This window comes from Puntigrus tetrazona, chromosome 11, assembly GCF_018831695.1.
Source record: "Puntigrus tetrazona isolate hp1 chromosome 11, ASM1883169v1, whole genome shotgun sequence".
Classification (NCBI taxonomy): domain Eukaryota; kingdom Metazoa; phylum Chordata; class Actinopteri; order Cypriniformes; family Cyprinidae; genus Puntigrus; species Puntigrus tetrazona.
In genome coordinates, this window is record NC_056709.1 from 23,480,305 (window position 1) to 23,498,005 (window position 17,701).

At 38.2% G+C, this 17,701-nt stretch overlaps 2 protein-coding genes across 2 annotated transcripts in view; both read left to right on the top strand.

The window, feature by feature from the left end:
- The first annotated feature begins 176 nt into the window (after positions 1-176).
- Positions 177-13,270, top strand: si:dkey-238i5.2. Its single transcript, XM_043252057.1, has 18 exons — positions 177-816; positions 2,910-3,077; positions 3,171-3,271; positions 3,351-3,465; positions 3,570-3,641; positions 3,888-4,003; positions 5,917-6,073; positions 6,463-6,593; positions 6,738-6,834; positions 6,915-7,193; positions 7,377-7,508; positions 7,690-7,842; positions 8,122-8,327; positions 8,492-8,660; positions 8,794-8,925; positions 9,184-9,918; positions 10,355-11,597; positions 12,643-13,270. Exons 1-18 carry the CDS (start codon positions 397-399, stop codon positions 12,693-12,695), a joined length of 4,479 nt encoding a protein of 1,492 aa, XP_043107992.1. The 5' UTR covers positions 177-396; the 3' UTR covers positions 12,696-13,270.
- A 1,167-nt stretch (positions 13,271-14,437) lies between these two features.
- The window catches only part of sipa1l2 (signal-induced proliferation-associated 1 like 2), a 60,593-nt gene continuing 57,329 nt past the window's right edge, over positions 14,438-17,701 (top strand). Inside the window, exon 1 of the mRNA XM_043252028.1 lies at positions 14,438-14,583. The gene's annotated coding sequence lies outside the window, so the exon portion shown is untranslated. The remainder of the gene's footprint in view (positions 14,584-17,701) is intronic.

The following is a 17,701-nucleotide window of genomic DNA, read 5'->3' on the forward strand; positions in this document are numbered from 1 at the left end:
CTTTGTGTTTCTGAGTCTTATCTGCCCACAACTTCTTATTTTGGGAGGAAGCTTTTACAGCTTGGGTTTACAGCTCTCTCTCTCCCTCCAAATGGGGCCGTGACTGAGTGTGATGACCTCACCCTGTTTCTACTAAACTCTCGCTTACTCCTCTCCTCCCTCACCCCCCTCTCGCTTTCTCATAGTCTGTGCAGGAGTCACGTTCTCCACAGTTCCTGCAGTCTGCATCTCAAAAGTCTCTCTGCAGTGTCTCAGACGACTTCAGAGTGGACCGTTTTAGCTTGTTTGACTGACTTGGTTGACTTCAGACTCGTAATTTGACCGGATTTACCAGAAGAAGGATTCTTTTAATACAATGATGTTTTATTGCTTTATGGTTATTTGTTCCTCAATCAGATGATTAAAGCAAGAATGAAGAGGATCCAACCTTTTACTATTGGGACCAAGTTATCGGTCCCCTCCGAAAACAAATGTCTGGATTATGTGGGCAACATCCTTCCTGTACCGGTTTTGGACTGCTGTGAACTAAACAACTCTAACAATGACAATTCTCCTTTCCATGAGGAGAGATTGTCCACATCTACACCTGTGGAAGGACTTTCAGATGATATTAAAGAGGAAGATGACAGGGACTCTGTGTCCCCATCAGCTTCTTCCAGATCCATCAGGAAGATTGCTATGTGTGCAAATGTTGAAAGCCAGACTGCCAGTGACTTTAATGTGACAAACCATGAGACAAACAAGCAAAGTACTTCTACTGAAAAGCTGTTTCTTGTTGAGGAAAGATTGAGTGACAAGTCCGGTGCACAGCTGGAGGTGAGCAGGGCTGCATTGCTTTTATGTGTTGGACATTATGTTCCTTAGCTGGAAAATATTTGCACATAGAGACATACAGTACAACTGTTGTGTATTATTATTTACATTTTTATTATGCAAATCTATTACAATTCTATATAAAAATACTTAGAATTTTATTTAAATGCTTAATAAGATATATGATTGAATTAGATAAGACCAAGTGCCATTTAGTTAATAAAAAAGCTCATTGCCGAAAGGTTTATTAGGTTATAAGTAATAAATATGAAATTAATTGTATTCATTTTTAATTAATAGAAATTGTTGGTATTGTTTTAGTGATACATTAACTTAATATGTTGAATTGTAACAATATTCAATTTAAATTATAAAGTGCATGTGTACTGTACATACACACACACACACACACACATATATATATATATATATATATATATATATATATATATATATATATATATATATATATATATATATATATATATATATATATATATATATATATATATATATATATATATATATATATACAATCAGACAAAAAGAAAAAAGAAACCAAACTCTATAACTGGGATTGTAAGATAAACGCAGCATTATAAAAATATTGTAACATATTGTAACAAAACTTAAAAATGCAATAATTTCTACTTAGTTGGCACTTTTTTTCCACAGGCTTCACAAACCAACAGCACACAGACCAGCTCCATATTTGTTATTCTCTCAGTCTCTCGCTGTTTTTTATAAGCTGTTTGTTAAATTGTAACAGTTACTGCCTGCCCATGCATACTCTCCACGAATGTCTTTGAGGGGTTTCCCACTGCAAAACTAGAAATGCCGCTTCTCATTGCTCAAATAAGCACAACAAGAACACATTGTCTTATTGTGAGAAGAAGAAAAAAAGCAGAAAAATCTGTGTGGATTATTACAGTTTTGCACACTGTGCTCACTGAGATGAGGTCATAGCCAGGCCCCTCATTACACAAGCCCACATCCGAGATGAACTGGTAATTTCCACAAAAAATGGGAGGCAGTTCCAAACTGGAGGGAACAATCTAAGTCTAAACTGATGATCAGACACAAATAATGTTAAAACTATTGGTTGTGATGCACTTTGTGGCTAAAGGAATAGCAAATTATGTTACAGTATTCCACAACTTGATTCCCTTTTTGTGTAAGTGGTAAAACAACACTATAAATGTTAAAGGGCAGAAGGTGTGGTTTGCGCACTGTTAAAGAATTTTAACACCATGCAGTCATCACAGCGGTGCAGAAGACAAGTTAAGCAATGCAAGATCTGCAATATAAAACACCAACACCACTAGATGAGATCATTATTTGGATTTACCACACCTTGCTTCAGGCTCATGTATTGTTGGTGGGCCAAGAGACTCAGATCCTGCTATTATTGTGTTTTACGCTATAAAATACATCGTAAAAATCCGCCGGGTGTCCTAAACACAGGTGCATAATCATGAGGTGTTCGCTGTAGAGATATCTGATACCTCTGAAGAGAATGTTTTGGCAAATCATCTTGAAAACAATCTTCTTGAATTAATTCGGTACTTAATCTGTACTTCATGTACCCAAACAAACAACATGATTTTATTGCCTAACAGCTGAGAAACTGCAAAAGAACCAGATCTTGGCGCACAAATCGAATTAGTTGCAGCAACATAGAATGATGTAAGACATTTTGGGAGATTTACAAAATGAGAAATAGTCTGTCGGTCAAGATTCTGTGAGGTCATTGTCCAAAAGCGCAGATGAAAACCATAACCAAGAACATTATTGCTATAAAAAAGACACAATGAAATATTTATAAATAAATAGAAACACTTAAAATGAGGAAACTAAAAAAACCTCGGGAAAACATTAATTCTACATATGCTGCGAATAAGTGTAGAATCTGTATTTTCAATCAAATTTCAAGCAATACACTCAATTAAATGTACAATTTTAAATGTAAATGTACAAACTTAATACATTAATACTTCAAAACTGAAAACATTTTTTTCATTTTTTATACTATAACAATCAACCTTTATCAGTTTACAACCTTGGCACAAAAAAACAGCTTATATGTATCTTTACAGACTGATCCATGGACTAAAGGAAGAAAGATAAGAAACCTTCATTACGATTACAGTATGCCAACTTTCCCACTTGATCAACCAGACGACGCATCTCAGAGCCAAAGGAGAGACCTCAAAGACTTTGAGAACTCTCTCATTCAACTGACGACAAGTCTGGACTTGATGCAGGTTAAATGCATCATAAAGATGTTTCTGTTTTGTTTATTAATGCGCCTTCTTGTACCATTACCTCATGTACTCTTAATTCATCTCCTATGCCAGGAGGAACCAGAAAGACCTCTTCAGACGAAGACAGATGCTGTAGATTTAGGAATGGAAATGTTAAGAAGAAGACAAAGCCCAGGGGACCACGTTGACAAATCGTAAGATTTCCTGGCACAATTGAGCGTAGAGCATTAATCCACTTTCGTTAGTGATACAAACGCTTTGGTTTCTCGGCAGGTGGCTAAAATTGAGGTCACTCCTGAGGGACTATCATCAGGATCTCATGTTGGCTCTAGACGTCTCATCATTTTACCAACAAGCCGACAGCATCATTGGCGCCATCAACAGCAAGGTTGAGAAAACAAGGGTTGATTAGTTTTGGCATTTGGAGAAGACCTTAAACAGTCTTTATAAATCATGATTGCAAGTCCTGATTTAAAATTAATTTCTTTGCAGAGGAGCCGTATATTGGCGGCCGACATCCCAAAAAGTGACAAAGAGAACAGAGAAATTGCCTGTCAGATCAACGTAAGTCAACCTATGAGCTCATTAAAGGAAATGCTGTCTCCTGAATTTGAGAACATGAAAACAGTGTCTCAGTGTCAGAGTTACTTTGTTCTTTTATATATGATTTCTCACTCAACCAAATAGTAGCCAATTGCATTGGTGTCACACACAAGCTTTTTTTTCTCTGGACTGCAGCAAATGAACTCCAAATGAATGATGTCATTTCCTTCCATGACCCCACCCCTCCCTGGACAACTCTCTTTCCAGATGCTGAATGAGTCTGCGTCTCGGCTGTCAACTCTCCACCCAACCCTAACCAGAAGAGTTACATGCAAACAGGCCGAGGTGAAGGAGAACTGGGCACTTCTCCAAGAGTTTCTCCGGTAAACAAAAGTCCACTTATTCCCATTGTCCTCCTGTGAACAAAAAACAATAGTAAACAAAGTATTAGAGAACAGTGATGTCATATTTAAAGCTTTGAATAGTGCATGACATCATGCAAAAATGGAATTCATAATTGTCAACATGCAGGAGTGGAGCTGACATGTGGTTTAGTGATGTAATGTTATGGTTTTTCATTTTGATATTGACCTATTGAATCATAAATGGTGGATGTGGTTTTGACACAATTGCTATGTATTTAGTTTCAAGCACTGATTCAGAGTTTAAGCATTTGCCAGTTCATGTAATGTTTTGTGCCCTTTTGAAGTGCGATTCAGTATCCAGGGAAACAAATATCACTTAGAGCTTAGAAAAATAGTAGATAATTCTTCTATTAAACCATGCAAGTCTGGTTAAAAAAATTGCCACTACTGTTACAGAAAGCTGTAATTAGTGGCTTAGTTACATCGAAATATCACACTGGTTATATCATAGCTCTTATCACAGAACAGTCAACAGCTTTGGATGCAGAATTCCACAGATACTCACGCCATTATGGAAACTCAGATTTGGAACATGACCTTTGCTAAATAGTATGACTTCTGAAAGTGTCAGAGAATGAATGACAGGCAGGGAAAGAAAAAGGGTCGTTATCGATGAACGAAGGCTGTTACGCCTCAGCTCTGGTGCAGATGTTAGGAATAGCTCATATGTATGGTATGAAGATATGATGATGGGAGACAGGTACTGTGTGAAAATGAAATGAAGGAATGTGCCCACGCAGTGAGGAAGAAACTGATAAAATATAACTGCCTAAATGATTTTCATAAACCTCACTATAGCAACTACTTCAGACTAATACAGAATGATTTAACAGAAATACAGAGTAAAATGAGCCCAAATTATAACCTACTTATACTGTACCTACCTACTTGCAATGAAGTTCCATACATAGGTTCGGAAGGAGTCATTTAGGCATGTCAGTCATCATTAAGAGCATGTAAGCAGCACTCACTGCACAGCCCCAGCATATGTTATTCTCCCTACAGGCAACAGGTAGTACCCCAATGGGGTTGGGTTTGAACTAGGAGGTCAAGCTGAGTCTCAGGTTCAAGTCTCCACTGAGGACAGCAAGCCAAGTTTGTTTACCAATAACCATCTGAACTGGATGAGAGGACGAAATTGTGAAGCATAGTTTTAATTCAATTAGAGTTTTATGTTACAGTTAAATTTATTTCTTTTAGGTCTGAGGCTATTGAAAATTCACTTTTAGCAGTTCTAAACATGTATTTTACAAATGTTTTTTTTATGTTACATTTTAAACAATTTTATATACTTTTTTAAACATAACGAAACAGAACAAATATATTGCATGATGACTTACACAGAATGTTGTCAAACTATATTAAATTAAATACCGCATATTACATACTTATGTGTAATATCTTTGTAGATATTTTTCATGATTAATTTTTTTAAGCACTTATTTATTCATTTTAATTAGATAGATAGATAGATAGATAGATAGATAGATAGATAGATAGCAAAATAATAAGGCCAAAAAGCAATAATTTCATACCTTTTTTGGCTCTCGCAGTGATTTGCCTATCACTAGCTCTGCGAACACACCTTTCCTGAAACTATGAGCTAACCAGACAAGAAGTAAAAGCCTGCCAAAAATAATATTTTCCCAACACCAGTACAATTGCAGCAGGATTACATAACCTGCAGAGATAATGGTGCAAGTGTTATGTAGATATATATTTTTTGCAAGTTCTTAGCATTAAAGATTTACAGTCTACTACCTGTATAGTCAAAAATGATGATAAAACATCATGATATGGTTGAAATGTTTTGAAGAGTAATGCTGCCCCAATGGTGCCATTAGAGGTAAAATTTTGTTCCACTTCTACAGGAACCAGAAGACAGATGTTTCTTCAAAACGCCCGTCAGCATTACCCGCTGATTCTCAAACCACATGCCCTGACTCACAGAGCTTTGCTAGAAATGAGGGTCACAGCGTAATGGGAAAAGACGTCAAAGAAGAGCAAAACCGTCTCAGAGGATTTGAGGTTAGCTGCAGTGCCTCCAAAAACATCTCCAAGCATGTGATTACAAATGACCAGTCAATGACCACATTGAAAAATCGACTAGTCTGAAATTCCAGTTTGGTAAAACAATCTCTTACACAGAGGCTTTAAATGCATCACACATGACAGATGACCTTCATTAGACAGTAATAGACAGTAATATTACTTGACAACGATAGTCCACAAAGTCTCTTTCCTACGAGTATCCATTTTGTGATTTCTGTTTAGGCATGTTTCCATCTCAAAATAAAAAAATAGATATAGATTTATAGATACAAATACAAATCAAAAGATGCCGCCCCATGTGTTTGCGATATTCTGATGTTAATTATGATTAAACGTAATATATGCTTGAACATGTATTTCTGCAGTGCTCTCAAGGCCTGTGGACCCATAGGATGTGGAGTCCGGTTGAGGAATGTTCTGTAGGGAGTCAAGTCTCACTGTCTGAAAGCAGCTGTTCCAAGCTGGACAATATCTCAGAAAAACAGGACAGGAAGAGGTGCAATTAGTGTTTTATTTCACAATGAATCTGTGGTTGACTGAAGAAGTTAATGATCCATAAATGCGAATGTGTCATTTCATACAATGGACTTCAAGTTGCAGTTGCTGAGTAAAGTTTGATTAACGCTTAATGTTTTCCCAGCTGTATCGCCCAGATGGCTCAAACAACCCCTGTTTCTTCTCAAGAATGCCTCCTACCCAATAAGGTGTTGAAAGAGTCAACGACATCAACTGGAATGGTAATGCAGTTTCGAGATCTTTTTCAGCGCACTAAAAATTCATACAAATGATCTCACTTATCTTTTTGTTTTTTTTAAAGAACGAAGAGCACGACTGCTTAAAACAAAGACAAGACCACAAAATAGAGGAGCTCCTAAGCCAGGTGGAGGTCCTTTGGGATGCTCTGCAAAAGAAATATGGAGATAACAATAAGACTGAACCGGCGGAAAAAGAACAATCCGGAGATAAAGCTGCACAGATGGTGTCAGAACTTACGGTTTCAAACAATCTCCCGGAAAAAGTAGAGGAAGGCAGTTCAGGAATGCTCGAAAAGTTCCTTGAGCTACTGGATCCCAGTGCTTATCACTCAATAAGTCAGGTAAACCATCCATCATAACCTTCATCAGACTGTAGTTTTAAATACAGTGACTGGTATGATACCAAAACATGACCATAAGAAAAGCAGCATGCTCAATTCCAAACTCATTACTTGGTGTGTTTGTGTATGATATAAGAAAATAATGAATGCAGGACCGCTCACACAGTTTTAAACCTGCTTTAGGATGTTCCTGAATCTCTGCATAGGCAAGAAATGGCTGAGACTGCAGAAATGTCACTAAATCTACTGAGTCAACAAACTGAACAAGAAAGATCCCAGAACCAGGACCAGATCACTAATGAGCTACAAAGCTCGGTAAAATATGAGCTTGTTTCACAGTGCGATGTCCAACATTAACCTTATTTTAAACAGTTCCACACATTTCACCCATCGTTTATCACACAAATGACTTTGCACACTTGGAATAGTTTTTAGAGATTTTTTTGTTTTTCGTCATACCAAGTGACATTTAATTTAAAGATTTCTCTTTCCTCAGCTATCTACTGTAACAATGCGGATAAACCAGCACCTCTGCCGCTGTGCTGAGCTCAGTATGGACCTCCTGGACATAGAAACAGATATGGCTCTGCTTTGTGACTCTGACCTCAGTGGTCTGGAGGGGCTACAGGAGCAGCAGGATGACCTAGAGGTCAGAGAATGAAGAAAAAAAACTTTACTAATTGATTATAAATAGATGTTAATCACTATGTTAATGACCTTGGAGCAATAATAATTAAGCATTTAAAAATGGGCCCAGTATCTTAGGTATTAAAAAGTTGCTAAGATTAAACATATAAAATTATTTACAGGTTCCTTTAAAAGGGATTTGCTAGATATAATTTTTTCCCACTGCACCCTGAAATTCATTTAATGAGTTTCAATTTGATATATTAGGTCATACAAATTTTTTTTTTTTTGTCCCACAAAGGCTCATTATAACATCATTGAGGGAGAGGTGAGAGAAATGGAGAGACTAGACAGACAGCTAAAGGTTCCTTCAACAGAGCAGAGAGAAGAGGTTCAGGTGATCCTGCAGGCTTGGGAGGAAGTGGGCCTCAACATGGCTGAAAACAGAGGCCGCCTGGAGAAGTTCCACCAGATTCAGGACTACTTTGAAAATTATCTTGCCATGATGTAAGAGAAAGTCTGAATAATTTGGATAATTACACATAATAAATATTTCTTATTTAATGTCAACAGCTACACATACTTGGATGTATGGATTTGTTATGTTACAACCTATTAATTTGGGACTGATGTGATATTTTGATATGGTCTTTTCTTCCTGTGTCCTGCAGTACGTGGACAGAGAACACCAGATCCTGTATCCTTTCTGGCAGCTCTGCTTGGAGAGAGAGTGAAGTGGCAGAGATTGATCACAGCATTGAAACAAAGCTGGATGAGTTTAGCAAACTGGCTGCAGCTGGTCAAATGCTTATGCAAGATGAGAGTCAGTTTAAAGACATTGTGAGTGTGAGATTGATTTACTTACAGTTGCCACATGGTGATCTAAAAGCAATCTCAGCTGTCTAAATATGTGACGTCCATCTGCAGGATGCTTGTTATGATGTTTTCTTGATTATAATCTTCCTGTCTGTAGATCAAGGAGAGAACAGATGAGTTGCAAAGCATGCTGGGATGGATCCAGGTGAACTGGCACGTTCAAAGAGAGCAGCTTAAAAGAAACCAGAATTGGAGACTAGAGTCATCAAATGATCCTGTTCAACAGCAGGTTATTAGAATTTTTTTTATTATCATTTAAATATGTATAGAAATGTAAAAATATAAAAGGAATAATGTAGTCATGTGATATTATAAGCATTAGAGTATACACAAGTATACACAACTATGTTATAATCATTTAATTTGTCATTTGTAACTAATTGTAAATATAGTTATTCATTAATTATATAGTGCATTTAATTTAAATGCAAGTAAATAGTGCTATTATTTTTGTACTTAATGTTTATGTTGTATTTTCCTTGTTTAGGCTATACCTTTCAAAAAACATTCTGATGTTCTTCACATTATAAATGGAGAGGTCAAAGGAAGTATTGCTGAAACACAGCCCCCTCAAAGCAACTTTGAGAACCAGAATGGGAGGCATGATGTGTCTAGTGTTGTTAGTCAGGAGTCACGCCTTTCCAAAACATCTCTAGGCTCTAGCATCTGTCTCATTTTGAGCTTTGATGACCAGTCTGCAGGCATTAACCAAGTGACAAAGCAATGGTCCCCCAATAATAATGAAATACTTGAAGAGTCAGGAAGCAGCATTCAGGCAGACAGCCATCAATTACAGGACAAAAACTCAATGCAAATGCAACAGCCACAAGAAATGCTCCAGGAGAGATGGCCGAATGAATCAGTCAACAGTAATAACAACAAACCCAAGTCATCTTGTGTAAATCTTGCACAGTTGCAAATCAAAAACCAAGAAGAACCAGACCAGTCATCAAGCAAAGAAGAAATATCCAGCCAGTTGTCCACGTATAACACTGAATCGTCATTTTGCAATCACCTGCAGTCCAACAACAACCAAACATATCTGCAACTGTCACCAGACATCAATCAGATGCAGAATTCTGAGTATCAAGAAGAAAAACCTCAATCACAAAGCCACAACCCAAACTGGATGCAAAAATCTGCACACAACAATTTAGAAGCAAACCAAAACCAAAGTGACGACCACCTGCGGCATGAAGTGGCAGCTGAAGTCACTCATAGAGTAAGTATGACTTCAAATAGTGTTTTAACTTCAGACACATTCCAAACTGAACTCAAAGCTTGCACACAAACCAGACATGCATGTGCTTATTATTCTCTGGGCCCTGTACATCCTGTCCCATGTGGTAAAACAATGACCTCATGATTAAGTTTCCATGGCGTGGCTTTGAAATGCCTCCTGGTGGTGTGTATTGTAATAATTCGCTGTGAAGCCTGCACATGCCATATAGGATTTATTAACTTGGCATGCAATTGTATTAGTCATGCATCGGCTATTGCCATCACAGCTGTGTATGTATGCATTCGAGAGCCATACGACTTTTTAAAGCTTACAGTACGTGTGTGGGCCATTATCAAATGACTGCAGGTTTTATTTTATGATATTGTAAATTGTGTCCCAACGTATCTACAAGTTTGCTTTCGTTTCTCTTTTGCAGGTGTTCACGTTTTTGCACGTCTCGGATAGTTACAGATCCACAGGGCGAGTCTTGGAGGTCATGTCCCCAACACATGCAGCAGAAAATGTCACACCTGAGAGGAGAACAGTTTATAATCACAACAGATTCAAGCCAAGCTCTTTGTTCAGGCTGAAAGAGCCAATCACAAATAAGGAGGAAAACCAGCGAAGGAACTCTCTGTCTGGCTCAGTAGGATCTGAAAGGTCTGGCAAACCTTCAAGCATTTTCAGGCGAAGGTGTAACACTTGGCCAGAAGTAGAAAGGAGAGTGAAAGAAAGTCAATCAAACTCCAAACTTCAGGTTTTTATTAAAAAAAACATGTTGCCGGCGCATTCTGTCATCGATAACAAGTCCAACTTTTTTCCAGAAGACGATTTGCCTAATGCTGTCAAGACTTCAACCGGACCGGTTAAAAACATCTGCTCTTATTTGTCTCTGGGATCCACTCTTAGCTTCAGTCTTCCCAAATGCTTTCACAACAGTGTCTTGGACATAAATAATGAGGAGATCGAACCTCTCCAGATTTATGATGACTCAAACGACCGAAAAATACCCTCTGCTCGAATGCCACAGTCAGAGATGGAGGTAGAACCAGTGGTAAACGCTAAACAAACTGAAATAAACCTTCATACAGTAGATACAGAAGATTTTGAAAGTACAGAAGAACCAACCACTGAGGTCGAGACTCAAGAGTTAAACCAAGTTTATGAAAGCACAGAACCTGTCTTGAGAGTTTTCACGTCAGTTGAACATGAAGAACCTGATCGTGTTTCCTCCAGCTGTCACAAAGCCTCTTCTCCAGTGGACAATGGCTCTGCCTTGGCCACTCACTGCGGGCCTCTGTGTCCTTCTTCATCAGGTGGTCACAACTGCTTAAGTGTTTACACTAAAATAAAAGACCTGAATGGTCACTTATATAACACATCTAAATACATGAAGATAAACGCCTCAAAGAAATTGTTCCTTAATGGCCCAGGCTCTCAGAAGAGCGGCCGCATCATAAACTGTGGTGTGAGAGACTGTGCAGTGTGTTTCAGTGATACAGTGAAAGAGACAAGTGTAGACTGTGCTGAGAAACCTGACATTAGCATGGAGGAGCTTCTCAAACCAGGTCACTGGTTATTCCAGCAGGAGGAAGAGGAACTGGAAGATATCTGGAGAGGAAGAGTGGGAAATCTCACTTCAAACTGTACCGTAGAAACAAATACGGATGAAGAAACAGGTAGGACTCTCACAATAAAGTTTAACGACTGAATTAAGAAACAAATACTTTGAAATGTCTGTCTTTGTTTTGGTCTGTGTAAACCGACCACTGCCAGTTTACACAATTGCATTTTGGCTCTCTGGGTTGCCAATTGGCTTAAAATTGTTCCTGGTGTAGTCAATCTGGCAACCTATGGATGTGTTAAGTCTGAGGAGGAGGGGCCAGGTAAAAAAAAAATCCTCTCCAATGTTTTTAAATTTTACATATAGCACCTTTAAATCAAAAAGTGACAGTAAGGACATTTATAATGCAATAAAATATGTATATTTTTATTTTAATAAATAATGCATATAAATATTAAGCACCACAATGACATTACTGTATTATTATAGTTATTTTTAAATGTATATTATGGTAGAGCAAATGTTACACTAATAGTAATAACAATAATTTTAAGTGGTTTTAAACACAAAGTCAACATATTTAAAAGATCTGATTAAGATACATTTATTATTGCATATATTATTATAATATTTCATAAAAATACAGATTTTACTATATTTTGGATCAACACATGCGTAAAACACATATTGTCTAATTGATTTACTATCAAGGCAATGGTCATACTAGTGGCCAGACCATGTGACCTGCCAAAGTGTGGAAAAACATGCTACTCTAAGTTTATTGGACGGACACCTGCATTTCTGGATGAAGAGAAAGAAAAGACAGTGTCTGTAATTGCATTAGATATTTTTATGCTCTAATTATTAATCATGAAATGATATGGCCTTTATTACACCCACAAATACTCCAGGCTGTAATAATGACAATATCTCATGGGGATAACATTGAAATTGATTGCCATGTTTGACAGCTGTGTTGGGCCCAAAACACAGCTTTCAAAATTAGGCCAGTATTTCCCTTTAGACCTAAAATGTGCTTAAAACTGAGTATGTGAATGAGTATGTGATATAACACACGCAGATTTATAATGAAAAACAAACGAACAATTACGTCTCCTTTTTAATGGCAAGTTAATTGCTTTTTTTTTTTTTAATTGCAGGGCTATCAATCAAAACCAACAGGGGACAGGTAGCCCACCCACTCCATGGATGAGATGGCCGTTTCGGACATGTAACCTGTCACATCATTGACAAGATGCATTATTTCATTGATCCATTAATCTGCTGTACATTTTGTATGCTGTTCTTGCATTATAGCACTTCAGTTGTATTCTTCTCTATATCAACATGGTACATTTAACTCTAAAGGTTGATCTAAAATCATGTCATGTACGATGCAGATATACTAGACAGAGGTCTGAAATGTCATTTCCAAACTCCAGATGGCGCCCTTGTCACGCGTATGCGTACTGCGTCCCATTAGCTAAACACAGAGGAATGGTCACTTCTGAGCTAACGACAGCATCAGCATGCCCAGAGACCTCATCCTGCAGATTCACAGAGGAAAAAATAACAGCACTGCCATGAGAAAGGCCTTGCATATGAGTTACACTCTCCTTTATAACCAAATTATAATGCAGTAGGCTGTACATCTGAAAAAAACAGTTTGTAAATCACTATTGCGGAGCATACATGCGTTTGAGGGGATTATTACTGTGTTTGTCATGCTGTTTTGTTATTCTCACACTTATGTCACACTATTTTGCACAAAATAAATCTGAAACCACATCAGCGTTAATGTGATTTACATGGTAAGTGCTTTAGGGTAATGATAACATACATCGTAATACATTCAAGTCAATGTAAAGGCAGTTTACAGTGTGGGAAACACGACTCTTGATAGGCTATAAGATGACAAGCATGTCTGGGTAACTCCCATCAGAGCTAAAAATAACTTGACATTTTACTAGAGCATGTAAGATTGTTCATGCCAATAATATGAGGCTTAAACGCGATCATAAGTCAACTTCTGACAAATTAGCTCTCTCTCTTGCGTGCATTACGAAAGCAAAGTTATTAAAAATCTTTTATAAATGCTAAAATTACAAATATTTTATGTTTGGGAGTTGAAATTCTTCAACAAATATTTTGCGTACACAAATATATTTAGTGAAATTCAGTGATTTTACAGTCTGTCATAATAGTAAAATAACTTTGCATTAATTACATGAATTGTTTTTGCTTAAATGTTAAGTTAAACGCAGCATTTATTAAATAATCCTACTCAACAATAAATAAGGCAAAACATTCCATCCGTTATCCAATGCATTCACATCTATTCCACCATTTCATAATGTTGCCTCTAGGCAGCAAACACATCCTCATTAAAACTGTTGAAACCTCTAAACGTCACTAAAAATGAGAAATAAATTATTTGATGTGTGAAAATCACAAAAGAAATAGCCCTGGGGGCAAAAATGTCTCTTCCTCATAACGAAATTTAAAATGTTGGTGTAGTATGACCACGTCAAAGCGTTTTGCTTGTTTATTCAACGTCTTCATTATTACTTGCTATCTAATATGCATAACGTGCTTATAAATGAAATGGGTTTGTTGCCCTGAAGCATTTTTGTGGATTAAATGAGTGTTTACAACTTACGGATGCATATATTAAAAATGCAATTTAAGAAGTGGACATTTTTAGAACTTATTCAACCATAAAATCTGTAATATTTAATTGCCTCTTACACGGTAAACGCAATTCACTCGCCGTCACACATAAACGAGTCTCACAACATCGTCCCAAACAGCCCCTTTAAAGTCAAAGGCCGAGATCGACAGGCCAGAGAGCAAATAATAAGCCTCTATCGCGGGAGGAGGGGCTCTTTCTACGCCACAACCAATCAGCGCGCAGGAGAGGCGGGGTTTGTGCCGGTGGGGCTGTCAGTCAGCCGCTCGCTGTGTCCTGAGATCTGTTGAGTTGTTGCGCTTCTATTGTGGAAGGCGCGTCTCTTTGGGAAATAACGCGTGCGTTGACACAAGGAATCATTGCGTTGTATCATTTTCACACACAATGGGATTGTCGTTTCGTGCCCGGCGAGGTAAGATGACAAACAGTTGAATCTGCTTCTTGTATTTGAACTTGTTTCGAAAGAAACTTTTTCTTAAAGGTGAACTCCGCGGAGCTTAGTGGGGGTTTTGTCCATACAGATCCATCCGGCTCCACGGCGCGTGTGTTTTTGGTTTTAACAATAGATCCTATCAGGAGATCTGGGGAACATATTGCTATTTTTTTGTTTTAGATAACGCTATTTTATTTGGTTTAATTAAACGTGCAGTCGCCGATGCACACAACAATGGGCTGTTCAGTAGCGTTTGGGAATCGGGGAATTAGCAACGAAACCTTCTACTGTACCGTGACAATACATTTGTTCTCACTCCGGCTGTTTTAAAACGTGTGATTTGTGTGAAAATGTTCATTGCTTATTCGCTTTGTCGTTTTCTTTTTCACTTTAAAACTTCACAGATCGATAGCTCACCCCAAATTAAAGTGGTCTTCGCGTAGCCTGCTCGCCCCCCGTTTCAAACCCGTTGACATACTTTACTTCCGCGAAACACAAAAGTAATCGAGTCTTCAGGCTGTATATTTTCAAAGTCTTCTGGTGCCGTGCGATGGCTTTTTGTGAGGATCAGGCCGAAATTCATATCGCTATCCGCTCGCCGTCGGCTTCGGTTGAACGCTGCTGCTCGTTTATTGAGTCGGTGAATTGAACTCCAGAATCGGATCGGTCTGATTCCTGAACAAATCATTCACCGTGTCCGAATTTGCGTACGTTCCTACTGTATAAAACAGAGATCACTAGCACGACAGTTTTATGAGACCGTATGTTATCTCTACGTGAGTGACCTACTACATACCATGTGAATTACAAGCGTCAGTTGCTTCAGGACAATAACAACGTGACGCGTGGTTTGGGTTGTATTCACACTGTATACATACTTTTATTAATGGTCGCGTAGCCAGTTTTCAAGTTAAGTAGGCTAACTTCTCGATGAGTATGTTATTTTGGATGCAACCTTTGGTTTAAAGTCTACATAACCAGTGATCATTTTCTATCCCATAAGGCAGAGAAACTATTAGGTTAAAATATATGTAAATTGTAATAATAAAATGTAATTGTACTGCACACTTGCTAATAAAGAAGGCATTTAATCTTTTGGGGAAAAAGTGAGTTAGAATTGCAATTTCAGAATCTGCAAATTAATTAATGATAAAACAAACGAACAAAAGGGTCAATTGTTCACAGATTTGGAGTGGTTGCGTTTCCTATGAACTTTCTCATGCCAAGAAGCGCTAGGACAGATATCACAATCTTCAGTGAATAATGACTTAATTTTTTTTCCCCTAACACAAAGGTATTGTATTGCTTCAGGCAATTTGAAAAATGGTGCACACGTCATGTGGACTATTTTTATGTTAATTTCATGGTGATTTTGTGCGACAGAATTTATATCCACAGTCTGTACCGTTTTAGAACAAATGATTATCTTCGATCTAACAGCAGAAATGCTCATTCTGTCACTGGTCTTCATCCTAAGAGAGATCATCTGAAAGTACTCGTTACTCACTGGTGTTGAAAACCCTGCAACGGTCCGAAATGGATTAGTCTCGCTTAATTTGTAACGCTTTAAAGAGAAATAGTTTTTTTGTTGTTGTTCCTTCAGCAGTAACCTTGGCAGCCAGCTGTTGCTTCGAACATCTTGGCAGTCTACCCAGTAAATCTGTGGTTATTCTCTCTCCTGGGTTTGGAGTTTTTGATGCCCAAATTGGAGGGGTTTGTGTGCTTTGCAGGCTGAGACCCTTTGTAGCTCCACTGTCTTTGTTTTAGGCGCATCCATTATTCAAATTCGGGCAAATACTTTGTTCTCATCTGTTAGAAACCGAGTGGCATGTAAATGAAATGTCTTCATCAAATGGAGACTGCAGATATCCGCCCAAATGTCTTGTTGCATGTCAAATGAGGTGCAGATGGCTCTGAATGCTCATCTAATGAGTTGTCGTATATTTTATTGTTAATTTAATTATCAAAACTCCAATGTAATTATGTTCAGCCTAGCTAAATTTAGTCAGAAGCACTCCTCTTGAGAGCAGGGCTTGGTGCCAACCAAGAAACACATCTGTGTCGTGTTGGTTTGAGCTAGAAGAATGTTGTTCTCTTTCTGTGAAATGTTCATATTCTCACTTAAATGGTGATACACTGCTTTAAACCTCTGAATGAATAGTCATGCTGCTTTGTGTGGTCATTTGAAACCCCCTCAGGGTGGATTAGAAGTCAAACACCCCGAATGTCTGACAGCAGGGAACCCGTCAAAAACACTTTCCTCGCTCTCAGAGGGTTCAAATCAATGGCCTTTGTGTCACTAGCACTGACAGAAAACAGGCCCGAGGGCGATTTGTTTGTGTTAGCGGATTAATTTCCCCTCTCTCTGTGTCATGGCGGGCACCTGTCAGCACTGAGGGACTCTTCACGTGAACCCTGTGGGACTTTTTCGGCTGTCCCGACATAGTGCGGTCAGGCTAATTAAGCGTCCGGGTCTTTTCTTTGCGATTCCCTGGTCTCATCCCTTGGGCCAATGTTGAGATCATAGAAAAAGATCAGCAGATGTTTTTCAAGTGGTTTAGTGCAATGCGATTTAGGGAAATTATATTAGATGCAGCTGAGTTTGAATTAGCCCTCCACTGACTGTTGATTGAGTTATCTAATTCTTGTGAGACCCCGTTGACCCTAGTGAGCAAATCAGAAGACTCCTCCCCTTTTTCATTGTTCATAGGCGACTGTGTGAGTCCGGTATGGGCAGTTATGAATGTTTGTGTGTCTGGTTCCATGGGAGGACTCCTCGGTATGAGTTGTTTCTTCTGTGCATCTCTGGTTCCCTAGGGATGGTAAACAATCAGAGCATATTTGAGCAGCCAGATCCTGCACAGTGGGGCAGATTATGTGCATAGTTTGCATAATTCGAAGATAATGGAAAGGAAATAAGTTCGGATGTGTTTCAAGTTTACCAAATCAAGGTCAGGAGTTGAGAACACCTCAGGGAACAAGATCCAAATGGCTTAATTTGAAGACTAAACAGCCCCTGCCCTAAGTGTGACCTCTTTCTGAAAGAGTTTGTCTTTTGCTTCTCTCGGAAAGGAAGCATTTCATTATCTCCAGACTC